A 22,710-nucleotide genomic window follows, 5' to 3' on the forward strand; every position below is an offset into this window, starting at 1 on the left:
TTTACATCATTGGGTGTCAGGACTACAGGTCCAAAAACTTTACGTTTTGACAGTGAATTCAGCTCTGTCTGGATTGCTTCTTTCTATTTTACCCAATCAGTCCTTTTCCGACATTCCTCAATAGAATGTGGGTCATAATCATCATTTTCAGTGATAATATCAGTGGCTACCGAAAGCGCAAATATATCATCGATGATTATGTTATCTCGATTCAACACTTTACCATTACAAACATAATTTATAGATATCTCTTCGTTTGGAGATAACTCATGCTCTTCAAGAGCTTCTGCCTCTTCTAGGGCTTTACCCACTTCTAGGGGTGTATTTTTCGTTTCTTCTGGAACATTACTTGCTTGTGGTTGATTTTTCCTCTTCCGGGGAACTATATCTTTAGAACCGATTGGTCGTTCACGTTTCAGACGTGTTTTAGACGATTCATTTGCTGCAATATTTTTATCGTGTCCTTCAGGGACATCTATCCTTGCTGGAACATTTGCAGCAGGTATATGTGATTTTTGTCACTCTCGCTGCGTCATTAAATGCATCAGACATTTTATTAGCAATCTCTTGTAGATGTATTATCCTTTGTACTTCAACTTCAGATTGATTAGTATGAGGATCAAAATGAGACAAATTTGGTGTAACCCAAAAAAGTTCCCTTTTGGTAACATTTTCTTCAGGCAAATTTACTCCCCCTAATGGCGGGAAAACTGTCTCAACAAAGTGACAATCGACGAAGCGTGCAGTGAAAGTCTCACCAGTCAGGGGTTCGAGATATCGAATAATAGATGGTGTATTAAAACCAATATATATTCGTAGTCGGCGTTGAGGCCCAAACTTTGTGCGTTGTGGGGCTGTAATAGGAACATATACAACACATCCAAAAATACGCAAATGAGATATGTTTGGCTGCTGGCCTTGAACATATTGCAAAGGTGAGAATTGATTATTTGAAGTAGGACGTAACCTTATCAAGGTTGCAGCATGAAGAACTGCAGGTCCCCATGCAGTAACCGGTAATTTAGTCCTCATCAACATTGGTCTCGCAATCAGTTGGATATGCTTAATGAATGATTCAACTAGACCATTCTGAGTATGAACATGAGCTACAGGATGTTCAACATTAATTCCAACTGAGAGGCAATAGGAATCAAAAGTACTCGATGTAAATTCTCCTGCTCCATCTAGACGAATCGACTTAATCGGATAATCAGGAAAGTGAGCTCGTAAACGAATTATCTGAGCTAATAACTTTGCAAACGCCTGATTCCGCGTCGAGAGCAGATTTACATGAGACCATCTAGTTGATGCATCTATTAATACCATAAAATATTTAAATGGTCCACACTGCGGAGGTATAGGGCCACATATATCACCTTGAATCCTTTCCAAAAATTTGGGAGATTCAATATGTACTTTCGTCAGGGATGGGCGAGTAATAAACTTCCCCAGTGAGCAACCAGTGCAAGTAAAATCCCTATCTATCAGAAACTTCTGGTTCTGAAGAGGGTGTCCCTGAGATTTTGTATTATTCTACTCATCATGGTAGATCATGGGTGTCCTAGTCGATCATGCCAAATTTTATAAGTATTTGGATCGTGCAACTTCGGGTTGACAACGACATATGATTCAACTGTTTTAATCTCTGTAAGATATAACCTAGAAGAAAGAGCTTCAAGTCTTTCCAGAATACGCTTCTGGCATGATATACTCGAGGTGATATATAAATATTATTTATCATTTTCAGACCCAGTCTCGACGTGATACCCATTCAGACGAATGTCTTTGAAACTCAATAGATTCTTCAGGGATCTAGTCGAATACAAAGCATCCTCAATAATTATTTTCGTACCATGGGGCAATATTATAGTAGCTCTTCCGGAGCCTTATATAATGTTTGATGAGCCAGCGATAGTAATCGCATTTGCCTCACATAATTTTAAGGTCGAGAAATATTTTGTATTTCGAAGTATCGAATTTGTGGTCCCACTGTCTGCTAGACAGCTATCTTCATCACCTTTAGATATGTTTCTTCTGGAATCCATACCTTTCATAATATAATATAAGATTTCAAACCACAACTAATTATATTTATAACATAAACAAAACTATTACAGGTACATATAATATACTATCTAATATCTAACAGATAAAAGTTATTTTACATTATAATATAGCAGTATAACAGTTAGAAAAAGTTAATACACTAAATATTAAACATATCATCAGTTTGATTTTCTCCTTCAGGGAGATAATCTCCAACACACAATGGTGGATCAAGTTCCATGTGGTTCATCTCTGGTGCAGCTTTAGATTTCAGAGATGTTTGTAATAGGTCCACCAAATGTCTCGCCGTACGACAGGTACGGGATCAATGACCTTCCATACCACAACGGTAACAAGCTTCTTCACGAGCTTTAGGAGGGGTATTATTTTTTTACCCTTTACTTTATCAGGCTTTCTCGCTGAGTAATTCTTTGAATTTTCTCCCTTTTCCCACTTCCGGTGGTAAGGGGTTTGCCTGTTTCTCTCCCATTTGTTCGTGCGGGATCCACGTTGGTGGTTTCTTCCGAAACCACGTTTCCCTTTGTAATTTTGGTTCCTACCATGATCCTTTGACAATATCGCATGTCCTTCAGGCACAAGTGCAGACCCTGTGGGTCGAGATTCATGGTTATGCAATAACAACTGGTTATTCTGTTGGATTAATTCCGTTTTGGCCCCCGATTTGTGACCAACTCGCCGTTTTGGCCTCAATAAGTGTCCGGCAGTTCGTTTTGGCCCCAAAATCGATTTTTCGGGCAGTGCTGACATCATCAGGTCAAATCTAATACTTTTCAATACCCAAAATACCCCTCTGACCATATCTTCCTTCCCCATGCCAAATCTAGAACTGTCACCAACCCATCTTCACCTTCCCAAGGCAGTTTACTCATAAACCCACTTTCTTCTCTTCTTTCATTACTTTTCTTCTCTTTTATTATACTCCTTCTCTCTATAGATCTGGTTCATGGCGAACCACATCTCGCCGTTCACCATTATCAGGTGCGCCTCCTGTCACCTACACCTACTACCACCGCCACCAACAACAACAACAACAAAAAAGATCAAACCCAAACAATCAGATCATCAAAAACCAAAACAGCTAGAACCCTAGCTCAACTCATAAATAAACAACCTTGGTCACCTGAACTTAAATCCTCTCTCTCTAAAATCTCATCTTCTTCTTCTTCTTGTTATTCTCTCTCTAAAACAACTGCCCTTCAATCTCTCTCTAATTAGAACTCCGGCTAAAGCTCTTAAATTCTTCAAATGGTATGAAACTAATGGTTTCACCCACAATGATCAAACTTACTACGAATTAATTGAAACCCTAGGTCGAAATCAGAATCTAAATGCAGCTCAAAATATTCTCTTCTCAATTGAGACCAAAATTGGTGAAAAAATCAAACTTGAAGCTAAACTTTTTAATAGTTTGATTAGAAGTCATGGTCAAGCTGGGTTATTTCAAGAATCCATTAAACTATTTAATTCAATGAAAACTTTTAGGGCTTCTCCTTTTGTTTTTACTTTCAATTGTCTCTTATCAATTTTACTTAAAGCCTGGAAGAACTACTATGGCTAAGAAATTGTATGATGAACTGTTAAAAATTAGGGTTTTGCCTGATTTATATACTTCTAATATTTTGATTAGAGGGTTACGTTTGAATTCACCAGTGGATGAAGGGTTTAGGTTTTTTAAAGAAATGTCAAAGTTTTGGAATTAATCCAGATTTGATTACTTATAATACTCTTATTGATGGATTGATTAGGGCTGGAAAAGTTAAAATTGCTCATAATCTTTTGAAGGGTACGATGAAAAAGGTTTCTGATTTGAGCCTTAATATTATTAGTTACACTACTTTGATCATAGAGTATTGTGAAAAACAAAAAATTTCTGAAGCTTAAGAGGTTTTTGATGAGATGAAGGAGAATGAGAAAAAAATTTCACCATGAACCAGATTGAGAGAGAGAGAGAGAAAGGAGAGAGGAAAAAATTTTGTTTTTTCAGAGAAAGTTTTTTTAAAATAGCAGAACGGATGTGATAGAGGTGACGGCTCGAGATTTGGTGTGGAAAAGGAAGATATGGTCAGAGGGGTATTTTGGGTATTGGAAATTATTAGGTTTGATCTGATGATGTCAGCACTGCCCGAAAAATTGATTTTTGGGCCAAAACGAACTGCCGGACACTTATTGGGGCCAAAACGGCGAGTTGGTCACAAATCGGGGGCCAAAACGGAATTAACCCTATTCTGTTCATTGACCAAAAGACAAGTCAGTAACTGGGAGAATTTAGAGAAACGTCGCTCTCGATATTGTGACTGCAGGACAATATCCGAGGCATGGAACGTACTCAATGTTTTATCTATCATATGTTCATCAGTGATAATATCTCTTCCCACTTTTAGTCTGGAAACAATTTTACAAAGGCTGGAATTATAAGCAGAAATGGAAGAAAATAGTCGAAGATTTATAAAATCATTTCGAGTTTTTGGAAGGATGACCATCTTCAGGTGATCATAAAAATCTTTTAAGATATTCCATAAAGCCAAGGGATCTTCCACGTACAAATACTCTGACTTCAGGTCATCATGTATGTGACGTCTCAAAAAGCTTAAAGCATGAGCCCATAGCATTTCATCTGCATTATTCCCTTCAAGAATAGTGTTCAGGAGATTTTTTGTATTTTAGAGTCAGTCTAGCTTCGACTACCCATTCCATGTAATTCTTACCGGTGATATCTAGTGCTGCAAATTCAAGTCTAGCAAGGTTGGACATTATGTAATATAAATGAAAATATTATACCTTTCACCAGACGGAGTAGCGGCTTAGTTTGTTCCGTATTCCACCGATGTTGACTTCGACAACAGAGTAGAGTAACGGCTTCTTTCAGCTGGCTAGAGACTCGTGCTGATAACGTGTTGTAATAATTAGTACTTGTATAATAATTCTTCAAGAAATTAAGATGAGATAGAAAATAGACTAAAGAAATTGCAACATAGATCACTCATAGAATTTCTCATTTATCTCTTTACAACTTGTGTGTCCTTAAGAACCAAAACATATGGGTGTATTTATACCCATAATCAAGCAACAAAATAAAGCCACCTCATGCTTTTGCATGTGAGGTGTAAGCCTATTATACAACTTATGGCCACCTCATGCTATTGCATGTGAGAGGTGTAAGTATACTACACAACTCATGGACACCTCATGCTTCTTAGTCATAAGAGAAAAGACACCTCATGCTTTGATTTAAAGGCACCAACTTGATGAGCAATTCCATACTTCATGGGCTTCCATCTCTATATTTGTTGGGCAACTCATGTCATGTTTTCTCTATGGGCATCCACATGTCTTACAACAAGAAACTACTTATTGGTCATGCGAAGCAATTCACGGTTATAAATATTGTAGCCCACAAAAAGGTCTATTTTTAAATAGGAAATTCAATGCTTTTGAGGAAATTGAATTCAGGGGGAGAATAAGGTCAGGGGTATTGCCTTTGATGAGAATAATTCCAACACCTACAATAAGCTATTGACAGTGTACATTTCAGTGTATATCTAATTGGTTGTCCAAGAAGCATATTTGAAATATTTACACAACAACAATCTCAATTATTGATCGGCGTGGTATTTAACTGTCATGCCCGCCCCTTATAGTAGCTTAACCATTATTGTCCCGTAATGTTCCGTGTAATATGAAGCGGGTCAGATTTAAACAGAAATTTATTGTGTTTTATTTCAAACAAGTTAATTTAATTTAAGATAATATATATTATTGATATAAGAATTTGAGTTAATCAAATAAATATTACATCTAACTACATAATATAAAATAGTTAAATTACAAGATAAAATGTTTTAGAAACGTAACTATATATGTAATCGGGGCGGGGCGGGGCGGGTTTTACTACATAATCCCAAACCTGCCCTGAACCCTATAACTTTTTTATCTTCATTCCATTCTCGATCCATTTAATAAACGTGTTGATAAAACCCAATCCATTAGGAGCGGGTGTGGTCGAAAACCCGCCTATTTGACCAAATTGTGACCCCTATCTCCGATTAGAGAGAGAAACAGAAGAAATATTTATTAATTGGTCATTTGAAGAGAGATTGAAATATTAGTTTCAAGAAAAGAAGATTATTCATTTGTGAAGTAATTGGGTTTGGTGTTATACTTCTTCAGGCATTGTAATAATCTAGGATTTGTTCAAATCTTAAGGATGAGTAAGAGATTTGTATTTTTTCTTTGTTGTTAAGTTTATCTACCATAATTTTGGTGAAGATTTGTTATGCAAGAGTTTTTCTACGTAACTTGAGAAGTTGATTAATCTCATATTGGAAGTTATCTGTAATAGGTCTCATGGTTTTTTACCTTCTATTTTTGGATGGGGATTTTGTCCGGTTAAATAATTTTGGTGTCTCTATTTTTATTTTCACATATTTTATCTTGATATTGTTAACAAGTTATTTAAGTTATTTTTTTCTAACAAATGGTATCAGAGTTCACTAGATCTATTGTTTAGATATGGAAGTGAAAATTAATTGTATAATTAGCTTAGATGGAGACCATTAATTGATGAGGAACAATACTACAGCTTACACATGATTCAGGCAAAATTATGTAAATAATAATTCAATGCAGTTGGAATTTGAGGTAATTGTTGATTAAGGCATTCATGAAGAGATAATGTTGAAGATCACGAAAATCTATATAGAAGGCAATACTTTATATATGATGAGAAAACCCTTGCCTAAATACAAGCATGATCTATGTAGTAGTTTTGCTGGGTCGGGGATGATGGGTCATTTTCATAAGTCGAAGAGGGAATTTGTTTGTCTTTTCGTATATGAAAAAAAGCTCCTAATTGAAATTAGATTTTCCCTGAATCATTTTTTGGTTGAACTAAGTTTTCCTACTTTAAACATAGGAAGGATATCTTATTTTTATGGGAATACCTCCCTAATTATCGTTATAAAAGAGAAAATATTGTACTTTCAAATCTGAGAATGATCGGAGAGAGAAAGCAAGAAAATTCTCTCGGTAGGGAGAGTGATCAGATAATCCTTTTTAAAGAGAGAGAGAGAGGGAGGGAGGGAGGGAGGGAGATAATCTTTGCAGATCATATCCTCTCAGACTAAAGAGACGTGTCAAAAAAAGAGATAAAGAGAAATAAAGATTTCTTCGGTGGTCCTTTCAGAAGAGTATATTAATTTGTAGAAAAACAAGACTATTAATCTTGTGAAGTTATTTAGTTTAGTGTTATACTTCTTCAGAAAATGTGGTAATCTATGATATTTCAAACCTAAGGAGTATGAGATATCTAATTTTCCTTTCTTCCTCAATTTTATTTAAATATAGTTTAGATGAAAAATTGTTACCCAAAAGTGTTTCTACACTTGTTTATTTATTTATTTATTTATTATTTTATTTTATTTTTGGAAGTCGACTACGATCAATGTATGCCGTTACATATGACATTGATACATCAAAATGTGATAAGCTCGACAACCGAGCACTCAAACTCTAACAGAACCGTGCCTATAGCCCAACTAAACAATGGCCTAAAGCCCAACTACATTATTTATATCCTAATAATTCCAATTCAAATAAACTAAAAATTCAACCTTCTCTGGTGATTCGAACCTGAGACGTTCAGGGTTTTCTGGAGTTTATGTCAACACCTTGGAACCACTTGGCCTAGCAACTGTTGACGTTTCTACACTTGTTGAGAGATTGATTAATCCCTGTTGCTTTAGAAAGTGTAATCAGTAATAGAAGTATTTTGACTACATCAACAGGAAATTTAATACGTCAGCAGATAGGCTTGCGAAGCGAGCGAGGAAGAAGAGTAAATCTGAATCTTGGAGTAGAATCCCTTTCTTTTTAATTCCTTTGTACTGTAATAACACTTTGATTTATTAATGTGATCCGAACAACTTAACAAAAAGAAGTATTTTGACTACCAAACTTGTGAACAATTTATTTATTTTATTTTTCCTAACGCTTGGGAACCACCAGCACCTTTTCTCTGCTATGCTTCTATCTTTTCTTCTCTCTCTTTTCATCCCTCTCCTCTACTCTCTAATTGTCCCAGCGAAGGGGAAGACCCCCTTCACCATAACCGGTCTAATTCAGATGATCGGCTAAGCAAATTAGCTACAAACTTGGTTCTATATTTTTCTTCTTTCTCTTTTCATCCCTCTCTCTCTAAGTGTCCCAGCAAAGGGGAAGACCGCCTTCACCATAAACGGTCTAAATTTAAAGGATCCCTAAAGCAAATTAGCTACAGGTTTTACGAGGCAGTCCCCTAAACTAGTAGACCCCGTACTCCTCATTTCACCAAAACAATGGTAGTGGAAGATGGCCGAAATTGGTGGTTGAAGATAGGGAGAGACAAGGAGAAAGATGAAATTTGTTCCCTCAAAATATTTGACAAAACCGACGGGAAAATTTTTGTGTTTCTCCAAAACCCAACCTATAATAAATGACATGGTTTTCATGATCGAAATATAGATGTGGTTTTCATGATTGAACATCAAAGCACCCCGGGATTGTGAAGAGTAGACCGACTCAAAATGTAAGAGCCAAAAATACAAGTAAAATATTTTAGAGCAGCAATCCGGACAGCATTGGACAATCAAAAAATGAAATCCTAATTTTCAAACTACAATAAGATATACAAACACCTTGGCCCCTTCAAAGGTGGATTTCATACGAGAAGCCTCATCCATTACCTCCCCAACTTTCATGTAAAATTAAACAATTGTTCTCATACCCAAGTAAACTCCCAAGATACAGCAGTAATATAAAAAAAGAAAAACAATAGATAGAGAGTAATTCGGTATCGAGTCTTCTAACCTATACTTGCTCAGTGCAACCTTGTCATTTCTTCAACTCTTTTGCACAGCTCCTCAACTGAAACATCCATGGACTTCGATATCTCTTCCATCTTGTTCCGGCTCAGATCCAAGAACGACTCAATCAAATCCCCGTCTAAGAAATTCTTGGCATCTGCAGTCTTCTTCTCGTTATTGAACGACCGCCAATGCTCGTGGCTCAACCCTCCTACGCCCTTTATGATCTTCACCAAATTTGACTGCAACTTCTCTAAAAAGAGGTATTGTTCATGGGAAAGTGAGGCAATAACTCCAATGACACCATTCACGGTGCCAAAAATGACTGTCGGGATCTGGCCCACATCAGAATCAGGGAGTCGCATGACGAGGGAGCCATGTCGAAATCGGTTCACGGACTCGCCAAGGTGGTATTCGCCTACAGACTCCAGGCGGCCACGTTCCTCGTCGGTGGCACCCTCGCTGTTCTTTCTGACAGTAAATAGGTTGAAGTTATTCTCAGCGCCGAGATATATATCGTCATCAAGAACCTCGACTGCCGTCATCCAGTTTGCGTTGTAGTCACGAGCTCGTTCCTCGATAGCACCCTCTTCGTTCTAAAATATACACAAAGTTTATTAATTTATCATTTAAGTTTCATTTCATTCTATAAATCGAACTTTTTGAACCAAATATAATATGACAGTATTCAAGCGAAAAATCAATGCTCAATTTCTACACAAGAGTTCATTCTTGTCAAAAAAATATCAAATCGAGGCGGAAAAACTCAGATTTCGCTTAAATATTCATTTACTAATTTGCTGCTATGATTTGGAAAATTATTGGAAAATAAGCGAAAAGCATAGGAGAGAGAGACTAGTGATGTGTCAAACTGAAAGAACTATTCAGTTACACATACATATAAAAAATTAAAAGCTATAAAAAGCATTAGCCACATACCTTGTACATTAACAATGAGATTGATTTCATTAGATCTCCAACCACAATGAAATCTCCTCGTGTTTGGACATACAGAGCAAGAATGTGTCCATGATGCCCACATTCTAATTGAAGCTCACGTGAACCTTCATCTCGCAGCATCCACTTGTACAACTGGATCTTCTGATTGATGGCGGCAAGAAGCTTCCCATTGAAAGCATTAAGAGAGTAAACTGCCCCCTTCGTTTCTTTCTCCGCGATTAGCTGTAGCTTTCCATCCTCAACAACAAATACGAGTATTCGGCCCTGCAGCAGTTGGAAACAGATCAGGAGAAGAGAATGAGGATCACAGAAATCGAGAAAAAAAACCTAAAATATGATGATCAGCAAAATAGGAGAGAACTTTAGGTGACATTTGAAACTAAGTGGCAAGTTAGGGAAACTAAATTTGGATGCAGAACATACTCGTAAAGGAGAGAAAAGTGGGGATCGGAAACTAAGATTATGAAGATTTTAGGAAACTTTCTTTTTGTTGCTATTTTAAAACTCAAGGTGTAGATGAACCCAACAGCTGTCTATATCAGGAGATAAATAGAATGCCACCCTAAAAGAAACCCTTGTGTTTTATAGTAAGGTTATATAAATATAAACATGTACTGACCTTGCTGGGCTCATTTTCTTCAGGCAAGACATATGCAGTTCCAACACAGTAATAAACATTCATGTCATCTGTAAAAGAACAACTGAGGATGGAGCAGCCATATTCATATGTATCTAGTGGATAGGTTGACATAAAATCAAATGTCTGATCATCTAATAAGCGGACAAAATGCATTTCAGTTTCCTCTGTGCCTGTCTGGCAATACTTCAAACTACAGATTGCGAAAGTCCGAGATTGTTCTTGGTGACAGATACGTCGTGCATGCTCCCCAAGTGGGATAGTACGTATATGGAGCTTCTGGATATCATCGATTGTGCCAATAGTAAGCTCACCTTCTTTTGCAATAGCAAGGCTGTAAGGATAAAAATACACACAATGAGCTTATCCTAAAAAATAAACTTTTTTATAAGAGATTTTTGTTACAATTAGAGCTAAACATGTATTTTCGTTCCTCTGACAGAATATGGTCTCTCTTTTTGGATTTCGAGAAGAACACTATTATCACAAAGTGGTGGCTAAATCACCAATTCCTTTCAGACCCTGCTCCCAAAAATGCAGTTAACAAACATGATTGACTACCCAAGTCTTGCCAAGTTTGGTTAAGCCACGAAGAACTGCATCCATGCAGATATGCAAGGGGTAAGAAATGGAAGTCCGGGTATTTGATTTAAAGGACTTGATATACTAGAAATTATCCTGACCAGAGTATTGCAATACCAGCAACACTTTTCTTAACATCCAAATGGCCAGATCGTGCTGATTTTGACTTACCAGAATACTCCATGAGATCCAAAAGAATTGTTCTATTCTTAGATTTGTAGTAGGAATCCATTTTTGAATTTTACACACTCAGCTACAAGATAAGTAGAATACCTGTCGGGAAAAGCAGCGGAGTTGAAAGGGCACATATAGCTAACTTCTTTTAAATTTACGTTACTGTAGAGTAACTTCTTGTTACTGCTATAGATGACAGTTGGCCTATCTGATGCAGCAAACACGTGTGTCGTACTCTTGGAGGAAAAAGTACGAAGAGTTATAGGTTGGGTTCCAAGAGAAACCTTTTTCCTATCGGTCAATTCACCGGTACTTGTGTTCAATAGAAAATTGAAAAGATGTCCATCTCCAAGGGCACATAACAAGTAAGAGACCTGTGAAAGAATAAGAAATAAAGAATCTATTCAGAAAACAATTGCGCAAGTAGTGCATCAAATTCAAAAACCCTGCACTCTAAACCCAAGAAATTGATTCAGTAGATAAAGGTAGATTAAGATCGTCTCGCATAGTGGATTAAACGATACCCAATTCTGTTGAGATACGTATCCTACCTAACGAGAGGAATACAATCCATACAAAGTCACATCAGAAACGACCAATAATCAGCAGAAACTAGATGAGAATATACCCCTTCAAAGGCGCATAGAAGAACAGAACGAGGAATTATCTCTCCTCCCAAATGCTCTTTTGTGATGAGATCCAAACCAGGAAGGGAGAATACCCTGACAGTCATATCTGTCCACATTCCAACTGCAGCCAGCTGACTACAGTTGGGATTTTCACCGATAGGATTTATGTCAAGGCAGGAAACGTCATATTCTAACTGTGCATGACTGACTTCAGTCAATTTACTATCACCAATTTCGATGTAGATTAGATGGCCACCTCCAGTTGCCAGCAGAATCTGTAGACATATAAGTCATAATAACAGCATTAGACCAAAACTGAAAGGATTATTCTAGTCTGAACTAATATTGTAATAACTCAAAGAAAAGGGTTTCAATTAAACACGGATATCTTGACTCCATCGTGTCTTGCTTCGAAACTAAGATGTCTACAACTTATGTACTTCACATTATAAGATGGAATCATCAGATGAAGAGGGTGTCTTTTATCTAAATGATACACGTAGTATTATAGGTTCATCTAACAAAATTAACAATCTGACCTAAAGAATGGGCAGCATTAAAACTCAGTTATGTTGCATGGCAGCACCAAACTTATGTCATTTGAGCACCAACATACTTGCACAAATAAAAACTCAGTTATGTTAAATAAGAAAAGAACCTGAGTTGAATTAGCTGTGGCAACATTAACAGAAAATCCTGATGGAGCCTGCCATTCATCAAGCAAATTACGAGAAGTTGAACTAACGAGCCGCACAGAGCTCGCAGTAACCTGGAAAAGCATGCAGGTGATTAGTTCCAAAACTTCATGTCAATAATTTTAAGCGAACTAACAATGTCCAATTGTTAACAAAAAAAAGGAGATTAGTCAACCACCAATCACAGGTCCATATCTGAATAAACTTCATCAGACGAATTTGGAAGGACAAAAACTGCAAACATTGGGTAATAAGCCTACCTCTAAAAATTTTACCATCAGAAGGTAGTGAACAATGTTTCAGGAACGTAGCTTCTTAAAAGAGTGTGGGAAGAGCTGCTAATCATTACATTGAGCTTTTCATTATGTATCAAACTACAGCTATTTCATTAGACCATAAGAGTAAAGACCAAACTAGTCGAAAATGCCGAGCAAAAGGAAATGTTCAATGATTCCATAACTGTGCATCTGTGATCCGGTTGGGCTGTATATACACCTTCATTTTGTTGAAGCACAATATCTCTAAGAGATATATTACTAACTTGGATAGAGTAGGACAGTTGGTAAATGATGATACTCGACATCAAATTATTTGTATCTCTCATTAATACAGAATAAACCAAATTAACAAATATGCAAAAAACCCCACTGAACCAAAGAAAATCTTGAACAAGAAATAAGCTAGATTTCCTAAGTAAAAGAGAGATACAAGCACAAGGAATAGGTTGCACTCACTTGTACAAGTTGATCGTGCACAGCATCATGGCAGAACAAAGTCTGCACCTCAGAATCAAAACCCTCAATCTCAGTTTCCTCTAACTCATCATCAGAATTCATGGCCAATAGTCGAGTCTCACTGATAAAGCTAACAACTAAGAAGGTGTCATACGGATCATCAGTAGACGTTCTTAAGGACCACATTCCTTTGATGCCTTGAAGTTCCACAGATGCCTGCAAACAAAAGCACATATTATAAGAAAATTTTTCCAGTGAAGGAAAAATTATGAAGAAAAGGGTTAAAGAGGAAAAACATTCAACCTGTTCATTGATTCCGATCCCATTTCGAACTATGCGCAGGGAACCATCTTTATAAGCTCCTGAGCAAGTTACTACCTGACCTTGGCCTTGCCTTTCAAGGTCCACCACACAGAAATCAACTATAGGACCCAAATTGACAAACCTCTCCACAACTTCTACATATGAACCTTTTGAATCAGGATGCAGATTCAGCTTTACAAGCTGTAGATGTATGGGGAGTAAAATTTAAACAATGTTAACTACAAGGTGGAATTATCCTAATGAACCAACATTAAGAAAACTAGAAATCACCCAAGATGGCAATGAACTCCGAGGTTAATGCTTGAATTGTATTGGAACTTTTTCACAAAAAAATTAGAAAAGAATGTAACCTTCATAAGATACTCAGTGACATGAGTATTGGACAAAGAATAGCAATGGACAATCAGTATTGTTATATTTAGTTTCCTATTGAGGGGGAAAGGGGGGGGGGGGGGGGTTTCAATTTTTATACATCGACTTAAAGTCTTTCGCTTTTTATTTGTCAATACATATTTACATAGAAACTTCAAGTATCTGCTTAATTTAATATGGGGAAAGACTGTCTAAAGACTACAAAATGTCTACAATATATTAATTTCGAGTTTGTGACTTGAAAATGGAGAAAAAGAACAGCCTTTCGTGTAATTACTGCTTCATTTGAATTTTAATTTATATCATTGTTCTAGGTTGTGATAGAGATGAATAGCAGCAACTGTTAAAGCCATATAAGTCTAGAAGTAAAGGTAGTATGGGGTATTAAGGGTCTGCGCCTGAATCAATCAAAATTCTTGATTGGATTCATCCCATTTCATTTGGGCGTGACGGAGGCCGTGCGTCACCTGCTCTCGAAATCACCTGGCGTAAGGTCTCAGACAGCCTTTGAGACTAAAGGGAGCTAGGGAGTTCCTTGTTGGGGAGTACCTGTCTACCAGATTTCAGGAATTTTTTCAGAGTCAGGGAATTGTTTCGATGATCCCTCTCGCTCTCACTCACAGGTCTCGGATCCTAGTAGCCTTTGGCCCCCTCACCCCACTCGATAGTTTTAGCCTATATAAGGGTCGTATTTCTGCTGATTGAGGACAGACAGAGTTTTCCAGCAGCAATTCAAGCATTTGTATATGTGTGGTGCAAATATACCTAAAGGTGTGATGTCTAAGGGCTCTAGGAGAAAATCCTAGCTTTTACTAGTGAGATACTAGTGCTTATCTATCTTATAATACTCCCTCCGTACCAAATTAAGAGTCCCGTTTTCAAAACGTAACTTTTTTTCACAATTTTTACTTTTCCATTTTGACCCATATTAATTTTTAACATGTTTTTTTGGAATTCAAAAGAATTAGTATATATATAAGATTAGTTTCCACAAACACAAATTATTCTTATCTCTTTCTAAAAGATTTCCAAAATACGAATTATTTTAATAAGGTAATAAGTACATTGTATAATGTCAACATGGGCATATTTGGACAAACCAGGGATTTAATATGATAAAAGAAGAAAGGGACTCTTAATTTGGGACAGACGGAATACGGGACTCTTAAATTGGGACGGAGGGAGTACTATAATTTTCTTCTCTTGTTCTCCTTTCCTTTCTTGTCCTACATCAGGTTGGCTGAGAAAGATAAACTCGGTTATTACTCTTACTACTCATGTCAGATCCCTCTGTAAGAAGTGATAACCGCAGGAAACTGGTGATTTATGTTAGCAGCTAGAAACCAGGGCATGCATCTCTAAGTAGAAAAAGCAAGACATGCTGATGAAACTAGGAGAATAGTTGGTACAAACGGAAGAATCTAATCCAAGCACATATTTAGTATCAGCAGACATTTTATATGTTGTGCAGAGCTGTGATGGTTTGCAAAAGTGACAACAGCCAATCTAATATTCTGGTCCATAACAGCAGATATTTATCTTGAAAAGAGTAATATAATAGAAATTTTCATTTTAACACACCTGTGAATCTCCGAAGCTCGAACCAACATATACAACTGCATTGTCAAGATAAGATATTGTCGAAGCAATAGATGTCTCTCCCAAGTGCTCAATTTTGAGCCCAGTTACTCTAAAACAATTAAGCAGATACTATCTTCGTGAGGAGAAAGCACTGATATATTAAGCATATCCAAACAAACTGCTAAAATCCTATTTTTTCTGATTCTAAAACCTGTTTCTTTCATAACCTGAGTTTGGCAATCCATAATTAACATTAGCAAGGTATAAAATCACCTTTCTTTCTCATGGGTGATCACAAGTAAGTGAAGAAGACCTGCATGATCACTAAGTAAGTATCGCGAACCATCAGCATCAACCCTTCCGTAGGCTCTAGTAATCGACTGGAAAGACAATTAACCAAATTAAGAAGCTGAATAGTTATCCAATGAAACCTGGAAATAAAATGACCAAGCAAATAAGCTGCAATATCAGTTTCTTACTGGTTTTATTGGGATAGCTTTGAACGCAGTAGCACTGCAATAGACTATTGTTTCTTCTCCAATAATGATAACACCACCGAGAGGCAAGGGGACAGGAATCAACAAACCCGCCCCATTATCAAGATTACTCTGCAACCATGGACCCTCGACGAAGTCTTTTTCCTTGAGTGCAACTTCATATGTCTTAAGATGCCTTGCGTCTTTGTTATCCTGTAATTAGAATGGTATACACTCACTAAAGTTTCTTCTAACTATACCTTTTACTTACACAACTACACAATACCTTGTCATACATTAATAATAAGACTGGAAAACAGAGTATATCGTACAAATCAGCATATTAGGAGGACTGTTAACCAATTATGTGGAGAGAAGTTTCCTTAACTCGATGAGAACCATCAAGGATGGTGGACGGACACTAAGGTCAGTTGATACCAAGGTATTAAATTTCCAGGAGTTTCCACCGAAATATTTTCATTTTCTAGCCAACCGAAATGGAAATCTTACTTCCATGTTTTCTTTGCGATATTTTCACAAAAGGAGGTCAGTTGATACCAAGGTATTAAATTTCCAGGAGTTTCCACCGAAATTCCTCGGTTACTACATATATTAACCAAATAGTATTCAAAGACGTACAAAAAGAACAACTAAAGGGATCATAACTCCTTTAACTTAAATAAATTTAATTACAAAAGTAGAGACCTGATAGAGAACTACAATTGTTGGTTTCGAACAACCGAAGAGGAACTTGATGTCCAACACTTGGAGCTCCTCCAGCCTGAAATCAGACAAACCAGATAATGTTATGACGTGAACCGTTAAATTAAAGATATAACACGGTTCAACTTTCAAGAACATTAACAAAAAGAAATAGAACCACTAGTATTCAGATAAACCTTCAAATAGTTGAATAACATTTGAATAACTGAAAGTAACCATTCACTTAACATAAAAGAAATAAGAAACATATACACACAAACACAATGATATATATATATGTGTGTTCGTGTGGTTTTGTGTGTGCAATATCATGATTAAAAAAGAAGAATACCTAATATTAAATGCTTCTTTGAGCTGTCCTTTGTTATCGAAGGGTATAACCTGATAAAACATAGAATGTTTGAGGTCATTAAAAGTTCTGGATGAGTTTTGTACATCATCTTTCAGAATACATTGCTGACCCTCTCAAGCAATAAACCAAGAATAATAGCAAGCTGACATAAGTTGTTCCAAGACTACAAACCTTAAACAAGCCGTCATAAAGATGAAGGCCAATTAATCTACAATCAGGATCTATTATGCCAATCTACACAAACAAAACATAGAGATAGAATATTTAATCAAAACCTTGTTCTTAATAAAACCGAATATTCACAAATCCAACGAGCTATCACTGACTAACAACCTGAAGGTCTCCCTCTATGGTTCACGACTAATCATCAAATTAAAGAAGCTTACCTGTCCATTGTCGGTAGGGCGACCAATACGATCAGAGACATCACCCCCTGCTCTGCATAGGAAGAAAAACAGAATTCATGCAACTGAAGAATGAAGACGTCAATCAGATTTTCTTCCACAGATTATCAGTTTTCTAGAGATAATAAGTTGATAAGAGCCTATCTGGTAAATCCTTAACATCTCCATGCATGATAAATCCAGTAGTTCTCTTTAAAGGTTGGCTTATAGAAAAAGAAGATAAGGCAGAGAAAGGGGCGAAGATGAAACACCAAACAGGTCAAGCAAACCTGAGCGATAAAATCTTGTTCAGGTGTCACAAGAACTTGGAAAGAACTATCGATCTGCGCAGACTAAAACCACTTCACAACCATTATATCCTCTTTTAAAGTCTAAACCAGGGTAAAAATGGAGTTGCCCTTGGCTTCTTGAGCCTCCTATGTTTTGTAATTATCTTTTGTCTTGGTATTCAACCATTCAAAAAATTGGAAAGAACTATCGATCTGCGCAGACTAAAACCACTTCACAACTATTATATCCTCTAAACAAGGATAAAGATGGAGTTGCCCTGGGCTTCTTGAGCTTTCTATGTTTTGTAATTATCTTTTTGTCTTGGTATTCAACCATTCAAAAAATATGGGGTTGTATATAAGAGCTTATTTGGAACTTACATAGATCCTCTTTGACATGGGAGTATAGCATGCCTACCTATCATTGTACCAAGGTTCCAAGCCATGTCTTTTCTTTAGGACCACATTTTTCTCATTCTTATGTCATGTCATTATTTTTTAGAGTAGGGCAATTTCATATTTTATCCTGACATACCTATTATTTTATACACGAAAGTGACGAAACCTTCTTATCCAAATAGAAGCTTTAGAAAGTTCTTAAACGTGATAAAGGATCAGAAAGACCAATGATTTGAATTACTGCAATACCAGGTAATTGCATATATAATGTACTAAGTGAGACAACTTTTAGTAAGACGCCGTAGGAAATATGAACTTGCAATTTCGACATTAGTTTATTATCTAAAAGTGTACTAAGCCTACTATATACCTCAGCCAAAAACTTTAGGATATTAAGCAGATTTTGGAATCTTTCAACCATGGCAGAAAATAGAGAACTGAAAAGGTACTCATTTATATTAGCTAGAAACTCTACTGCGGAAAAGTTGATGAAGTTGACATAATTATCCTATGTTAAAAGAATCAATGTAAGTTACGGACTTACAGTGTGCAACGCATAATTTAATCCATCCTAATGTAGCAGCTTCGTAATGAGAATACAATACAACAATAAGGGTATACGAAGAAGAAAAAACAAGAGCTTCTAGTTTCTAGGTTTCAAATATAGACCTGGTGACAAGTTCAGAGGACTCCGCATCCCATTGCAAAACGCAAAATTTGTATCTTTCGGTAGCAATAAATAGAAAATCTTGTGCTTCACCCTGTAGAAATACAAAACAAAGGGACAAAATTTGAAAGCTACTAAGCATTTAATTTTTAATCGTCAAGCAGAAAGGAAATGCATACACATCTTCTACATATAACTGATTGAAAGAAAAAGCTTACATGAGGACGAAAAAGCTCAAGTGTGGCAATCCTTCCATATATTGGTACGTCCACAACAGCCTAAAGACATAGTAATTCACGTATTAAAATCCACTAGTCGGACATAGTATATAATAACAAATACAATTCATAACAAAGGTTAGAAACAAAATGCAAATCCATATAACATAGTACTACATCTAATTTCTTCGGTTCTTCCAGTAGCTTATTATCATATTCATCTTACAAAAATAGTGCTTCACCCAATAATGAATGTCATGTCTGACTTCTCCAAGTAATGCACACCACGAGCCTCTTCTAACTGTACCTAACAACTTTTTATCCAAACTGCCTAGTACTTGTAAATTGCATATTTTCTTTGATTCATTGAAAATTTGAATCACTGTTTTATATTCTGCACATTATATAAGTCTAAAATATCGTATGTCACTTGAAAAGATTTCGTTTTTTTATACATTCCGTTTAATTTCTTGATCAGAAAAAGGGGTAGTCCTTACAATTTCATAGTACTACCAAATTATTACATAAAAAAGATAGGTTCTACATAATGATATTCTTTCAAACTTAAAAGTACCTGTAGTCCTTGAGTAGAAATTATATGAATTTCAATACGAGTGCATTTCCTGTACAAATAGAAAAACCTAATAAATATGGTTACATAGACTGATAGGATTCACTCATAAGGTCAAAATCAAATCTTTAAAGAAAAACCTAAAAAGTTTGGGAATTTCTTTCCTCAAACTATGAAAAACGGAACCCTAATCGAAGAAAAACAACTAAATAGTAGGATTCGTGGATCTCTAGAGAGAGAGAAGCTTACGCTACGATGAGATTGAGTTCGTGAGGGCTCGTGAAGTTGCCAACACAAGAATGTGTAACATTAGTAGGCTTGTGAGCTGTAACAACATAATTCCATAGACTCATCTCTCTTCTCCTTCTTCTACTTGTTCTTCCTTCTTCTTTTCTACTTGTTTCTCTCTCTAAAACCACAGTTTCTCTCTCTACCCCAAAAACCCTTGCTCGGTAACTCTAGGTTCTTCTCTCAGTTTTGGGTCTGGGGTTTCTCTCTTGCTGCTAAGGCAATTGACACTACCGCCGCTTTAAATTCTACAGATCTCTTCAAATCCTACGGTTAAAAGTAATCCATGAGGATCAATCTGAGAGCAGCGCTGCAGCGACTTATAGGTGAAGAGTGTCGGAACTAGGGAAATTTTATTTTCTAATATTAGTTGAGTTATTTTCTTTTGGCCCCTTATTTTCTGATCAGCTTCATTTTAGGCTTATACTTTTCGTAAATAAAAAAATTAGCTCCATTTTGTTAACTCTGTCAGTTAAATTTTAATGGTCAACTTTTTTTTTTTCATAATTACCCTCTTATAAAAATGATTTTTTAAATTCAAAATTGACTCCCTTTTAAATATGAATTATTTTCCAAATAATTTCAACTTGTTTAGAACAACTAATTAAGGACTAAAATAGAATTCATTTCAAAAAATTTAAAAACATTAAAGAAACTTCATCTCTCCTCCATTTCATCACCTTTCTCCTCCACTTCTTCTCTCTCGCCACCTCATTATCTTTTCCGGTGAAGGTCGTCGGTCGGCCAAATTTTTCAGCAACCGTCGAACTTAAATTATTCTTTCCTTTTTCTCTCTTTTTTTCCTTCTTTTTCGTCCTTTTCTTCTTTCTCTCTCTTTTTCCTTCTTTTTCTTCCCTCTATCTTCTTAGTTTTCTCTATATTCAATCTTTTCTCTCTCTTTAAAGCTCTGGCAAAGGGAAGGAGCCCCTTCGTCAGAGCTCTTGTTTCCAGACGAAAGCAGATCTAGTCCAAACGAGACTAGATCTTGTCTGCTTTGGTTTTGTCTAGAAACCAAAGCTCCGACAGACGGGCTCCTGCCATTCACCGGAGCTTTAGATAGAAAGATAGAAGAAAGAAGACGGAGGGAAAAAAAGAAAGAAGAGGACAAAAAAGAAGGGAAACAGAGAAAGAATAAGAAACTTAAAAAAATTAAGTTTGAAGGTCGTTAAAAAATTTGTCTAGTCGGCAACTTTTGTTGGAGAAGATGATAACGTGGCGGGAGAGATGAAGTGGAGGAAAGAGGTGATGAAATGGAGAATAGAGAGGGAGATTTGAGGCGTCTTTAATGTTTTTAATTCTTTTTAAATGAGTCCATTTTGGCCCCCCATGTTGGTTCCAAAAGAGTTGGAATTATGTGGGAAGAACCCATATTTAAAATGGGGCCAATTTGAATTTATAAAATCATTTTTATAAGAAGAGTAATTAGGGAAACAAAAAATTAACCATTAAAGTTAACTGACGAAGTTAACAAAAGGTAATTTTGAGTTTACGAAAAATAGGGGCCTAAAAGGAAGCCGAACACAAACTAGGGGTCAAAGAGAAATAACTCAGTTAGGTTTGGTTCAAAAAGTTACCCTTCATAAAAATATAACATATAAAAAAAAAGGGTTAATTCCATTTTGGCCCCCTAAAGATGACCAACTTACCAAAATGGCCCCCTAAAGATGACCATCTTCTAATTTGGCCCCCTTTTTCGATTTTCCGTCTTTTGTTCCGTTAGACATTAGTGAGCTGGTAGTTTCTTTCCAAATTTACCCCTGCACTTATCTACCCATATCTTTAATGATGCATAAAATATCTTTATAGTGTCAATTAAGATTGTCAAATCAAGTTCCTTATGGGTAATACCTCACCATTTTTTCCTTTAACTAATTTCTTAGATTTTGCTTCTTCTCTTTTGTTATAAGCTGCACATTTTTTTTAATCACATCAGGTAATCCATTAGTCCTGACCTTAATTTCATCATACTTTTTTTTTTCTAATTACATGATATAGTTATAACTTTAAACAATTTACATGATTTAAAAATTTTGACCTAATTTCCATATTTTAAACTGGTCAAGAAGTGTGGGTGTATATTCTTTTATAATAAGCAAACTTTACAAGATGGAACCTGCTCATGGGAGTTTCAGTTTTCAACATCTATGGAAACAATACCTTAAGATTGGAACAATGATGAGATCTTGTGCTTATTGCATTGAAGCCCTTAATTGTTGTATTAATTCATTATCACATGTAAATGGTAACCATGAGTTTGTAAAAAAGAACTTCAACAGTATATGCATGAAACTGAGTTCTCAATCTTCTAGGGTTTTGAAAGAACTTGGTGTTATCATAAAAACAATGACCAGATCTTCAAATATAGATTTTTCAGTAAGAGAAATGAATAGTGCAGTTGAAGATTTTCATAATATTTTGAAATATCTTCCTACCCAAATCATCAATCCTTCATTAACACTTGTTGTAGCTCAAGAATATGATCTGAGATTGAAACAAGAGATTTTGCGATATCGACGATAATCATACCATTAATGGAGGTTCTTCCAGTTGTTACTTTATCTCCGTTCTTCATCGAAATTGCTACAGGGATCGAAAAACTCGCTGACTAGGTTGATGAAGTATCAAACTTGGATGATCTTAAACCTGGTGGTCTTAATGGATATTTTAGGGGTATTTATAATGAGTGGTTGAAGGGAAAGAAGGAAGATAAATATGAGATGTGACTTTTCAAAATTGAAAAGTAACTTGA

The 22,710-nt window shown here is 36.1% G+C and overlaps 1 protein-coding gene across 2 annotated transcripts; it reads right to left on the reverse strand.

Annotated features, from left to right (window-relative positions):
* Nucleotides 1-8,681: 8,681 nt before the first annotated feature.
* Nucleotides 8,682-20,171, reverse strand: LOC147557536 (DNA damage-binding protein 1a). Of its 2 annotated transcripts, XM_086658360.1 has the most exons (19): nucleotides 19,923-20,171; nucleotides 19,677-19,725; nucleotides 19,103-19,162; nucleotides 18,887-18,978; nucleotides 17,532-17,583; nucleotides 17,317-17,379; nucleotides 17,125-17,174; nucleotides 16,776-16,851; nucleotides 16,074-16,283; nucleotides 15,868-15,974; nucleotides 15,595-15,703; nucleotides 13,621-13,821; nucleotides 13,318-13,533; nucleotides 12,547-12,657; nucleotides 11,888-12,163; nucleotides 11,359-11,633; nucleotides 10,486-10,837; nucleotides 9,846-10,130; nucleotides 8,682-9,502 (listed from the first exon to the last, which is right to left on the reverse strand). In XM_086658360.1, the coding sequence occupies exons 1-19, from the start codon at nucleotides 20,024-20,026 to the stop codon at nucleotides 8,921-8,923; spliced, it is 3,270 nt and encodes a 1,089-aa protein (XP_086514486.1). In that variant the 5' UTR covers nucleotides 20,027-20,171; the 3' UTR covers nucleotides 8,682-8,920. The 2 variants fall into 2 exon arrangements, with proteins under 2 accessions (XP_086514486.1, XP_086514485.1); XM_086658359.1 differs by having other exon boundaries at nucleotides 13,318-13,821.
* Nucleotides 20,172-22,710: the final 2,539 nt, after the last annotated feature.

The sequence above is a fragment of the Eschscholzia californica genome, unplaced genomic scaffold (assembly GCF_041429995.1).
Source record: "Eschscholzia californica isolate CP2 unplaced genomic scaffold, dmEscCali1.0.p SCAF_2, whole genome shotgun sequence".
Taxonomy (NCBI): domain Eukaryota; kingdom Viridiplantae; phylum Streptophyta; class Magnoliopsida; order Ranunculales; family Papaveraceae; genus Eschscholzia; species Eschscholzia californica.

Excerpts from the sequence above, each read along its gene's own strand:
- LOC147557536 (XM_086658359.1), bottom strand. The coding sequence starts at position 20,026 with ATGAGTCTATGGAATTATGTTGTTACAGCTCACAAGCCTACTAATGTT. Across the intron at positions 13,822-15,594 it reads CGAGCTTCGGAGATTCACAG|CTTGTAAAGCTGAATCTGCA; the intron begins GTGTGTTAAAAT and ends ATACATCTACAG. Across the intron at positions 10,838-11,358 it reads TCCGCTGCTTTTCCCGACAG|CCTTGCTATTGCAAAAGAAG; the intron begins GTATTCTACTTA and ends TTATCCTTACAG.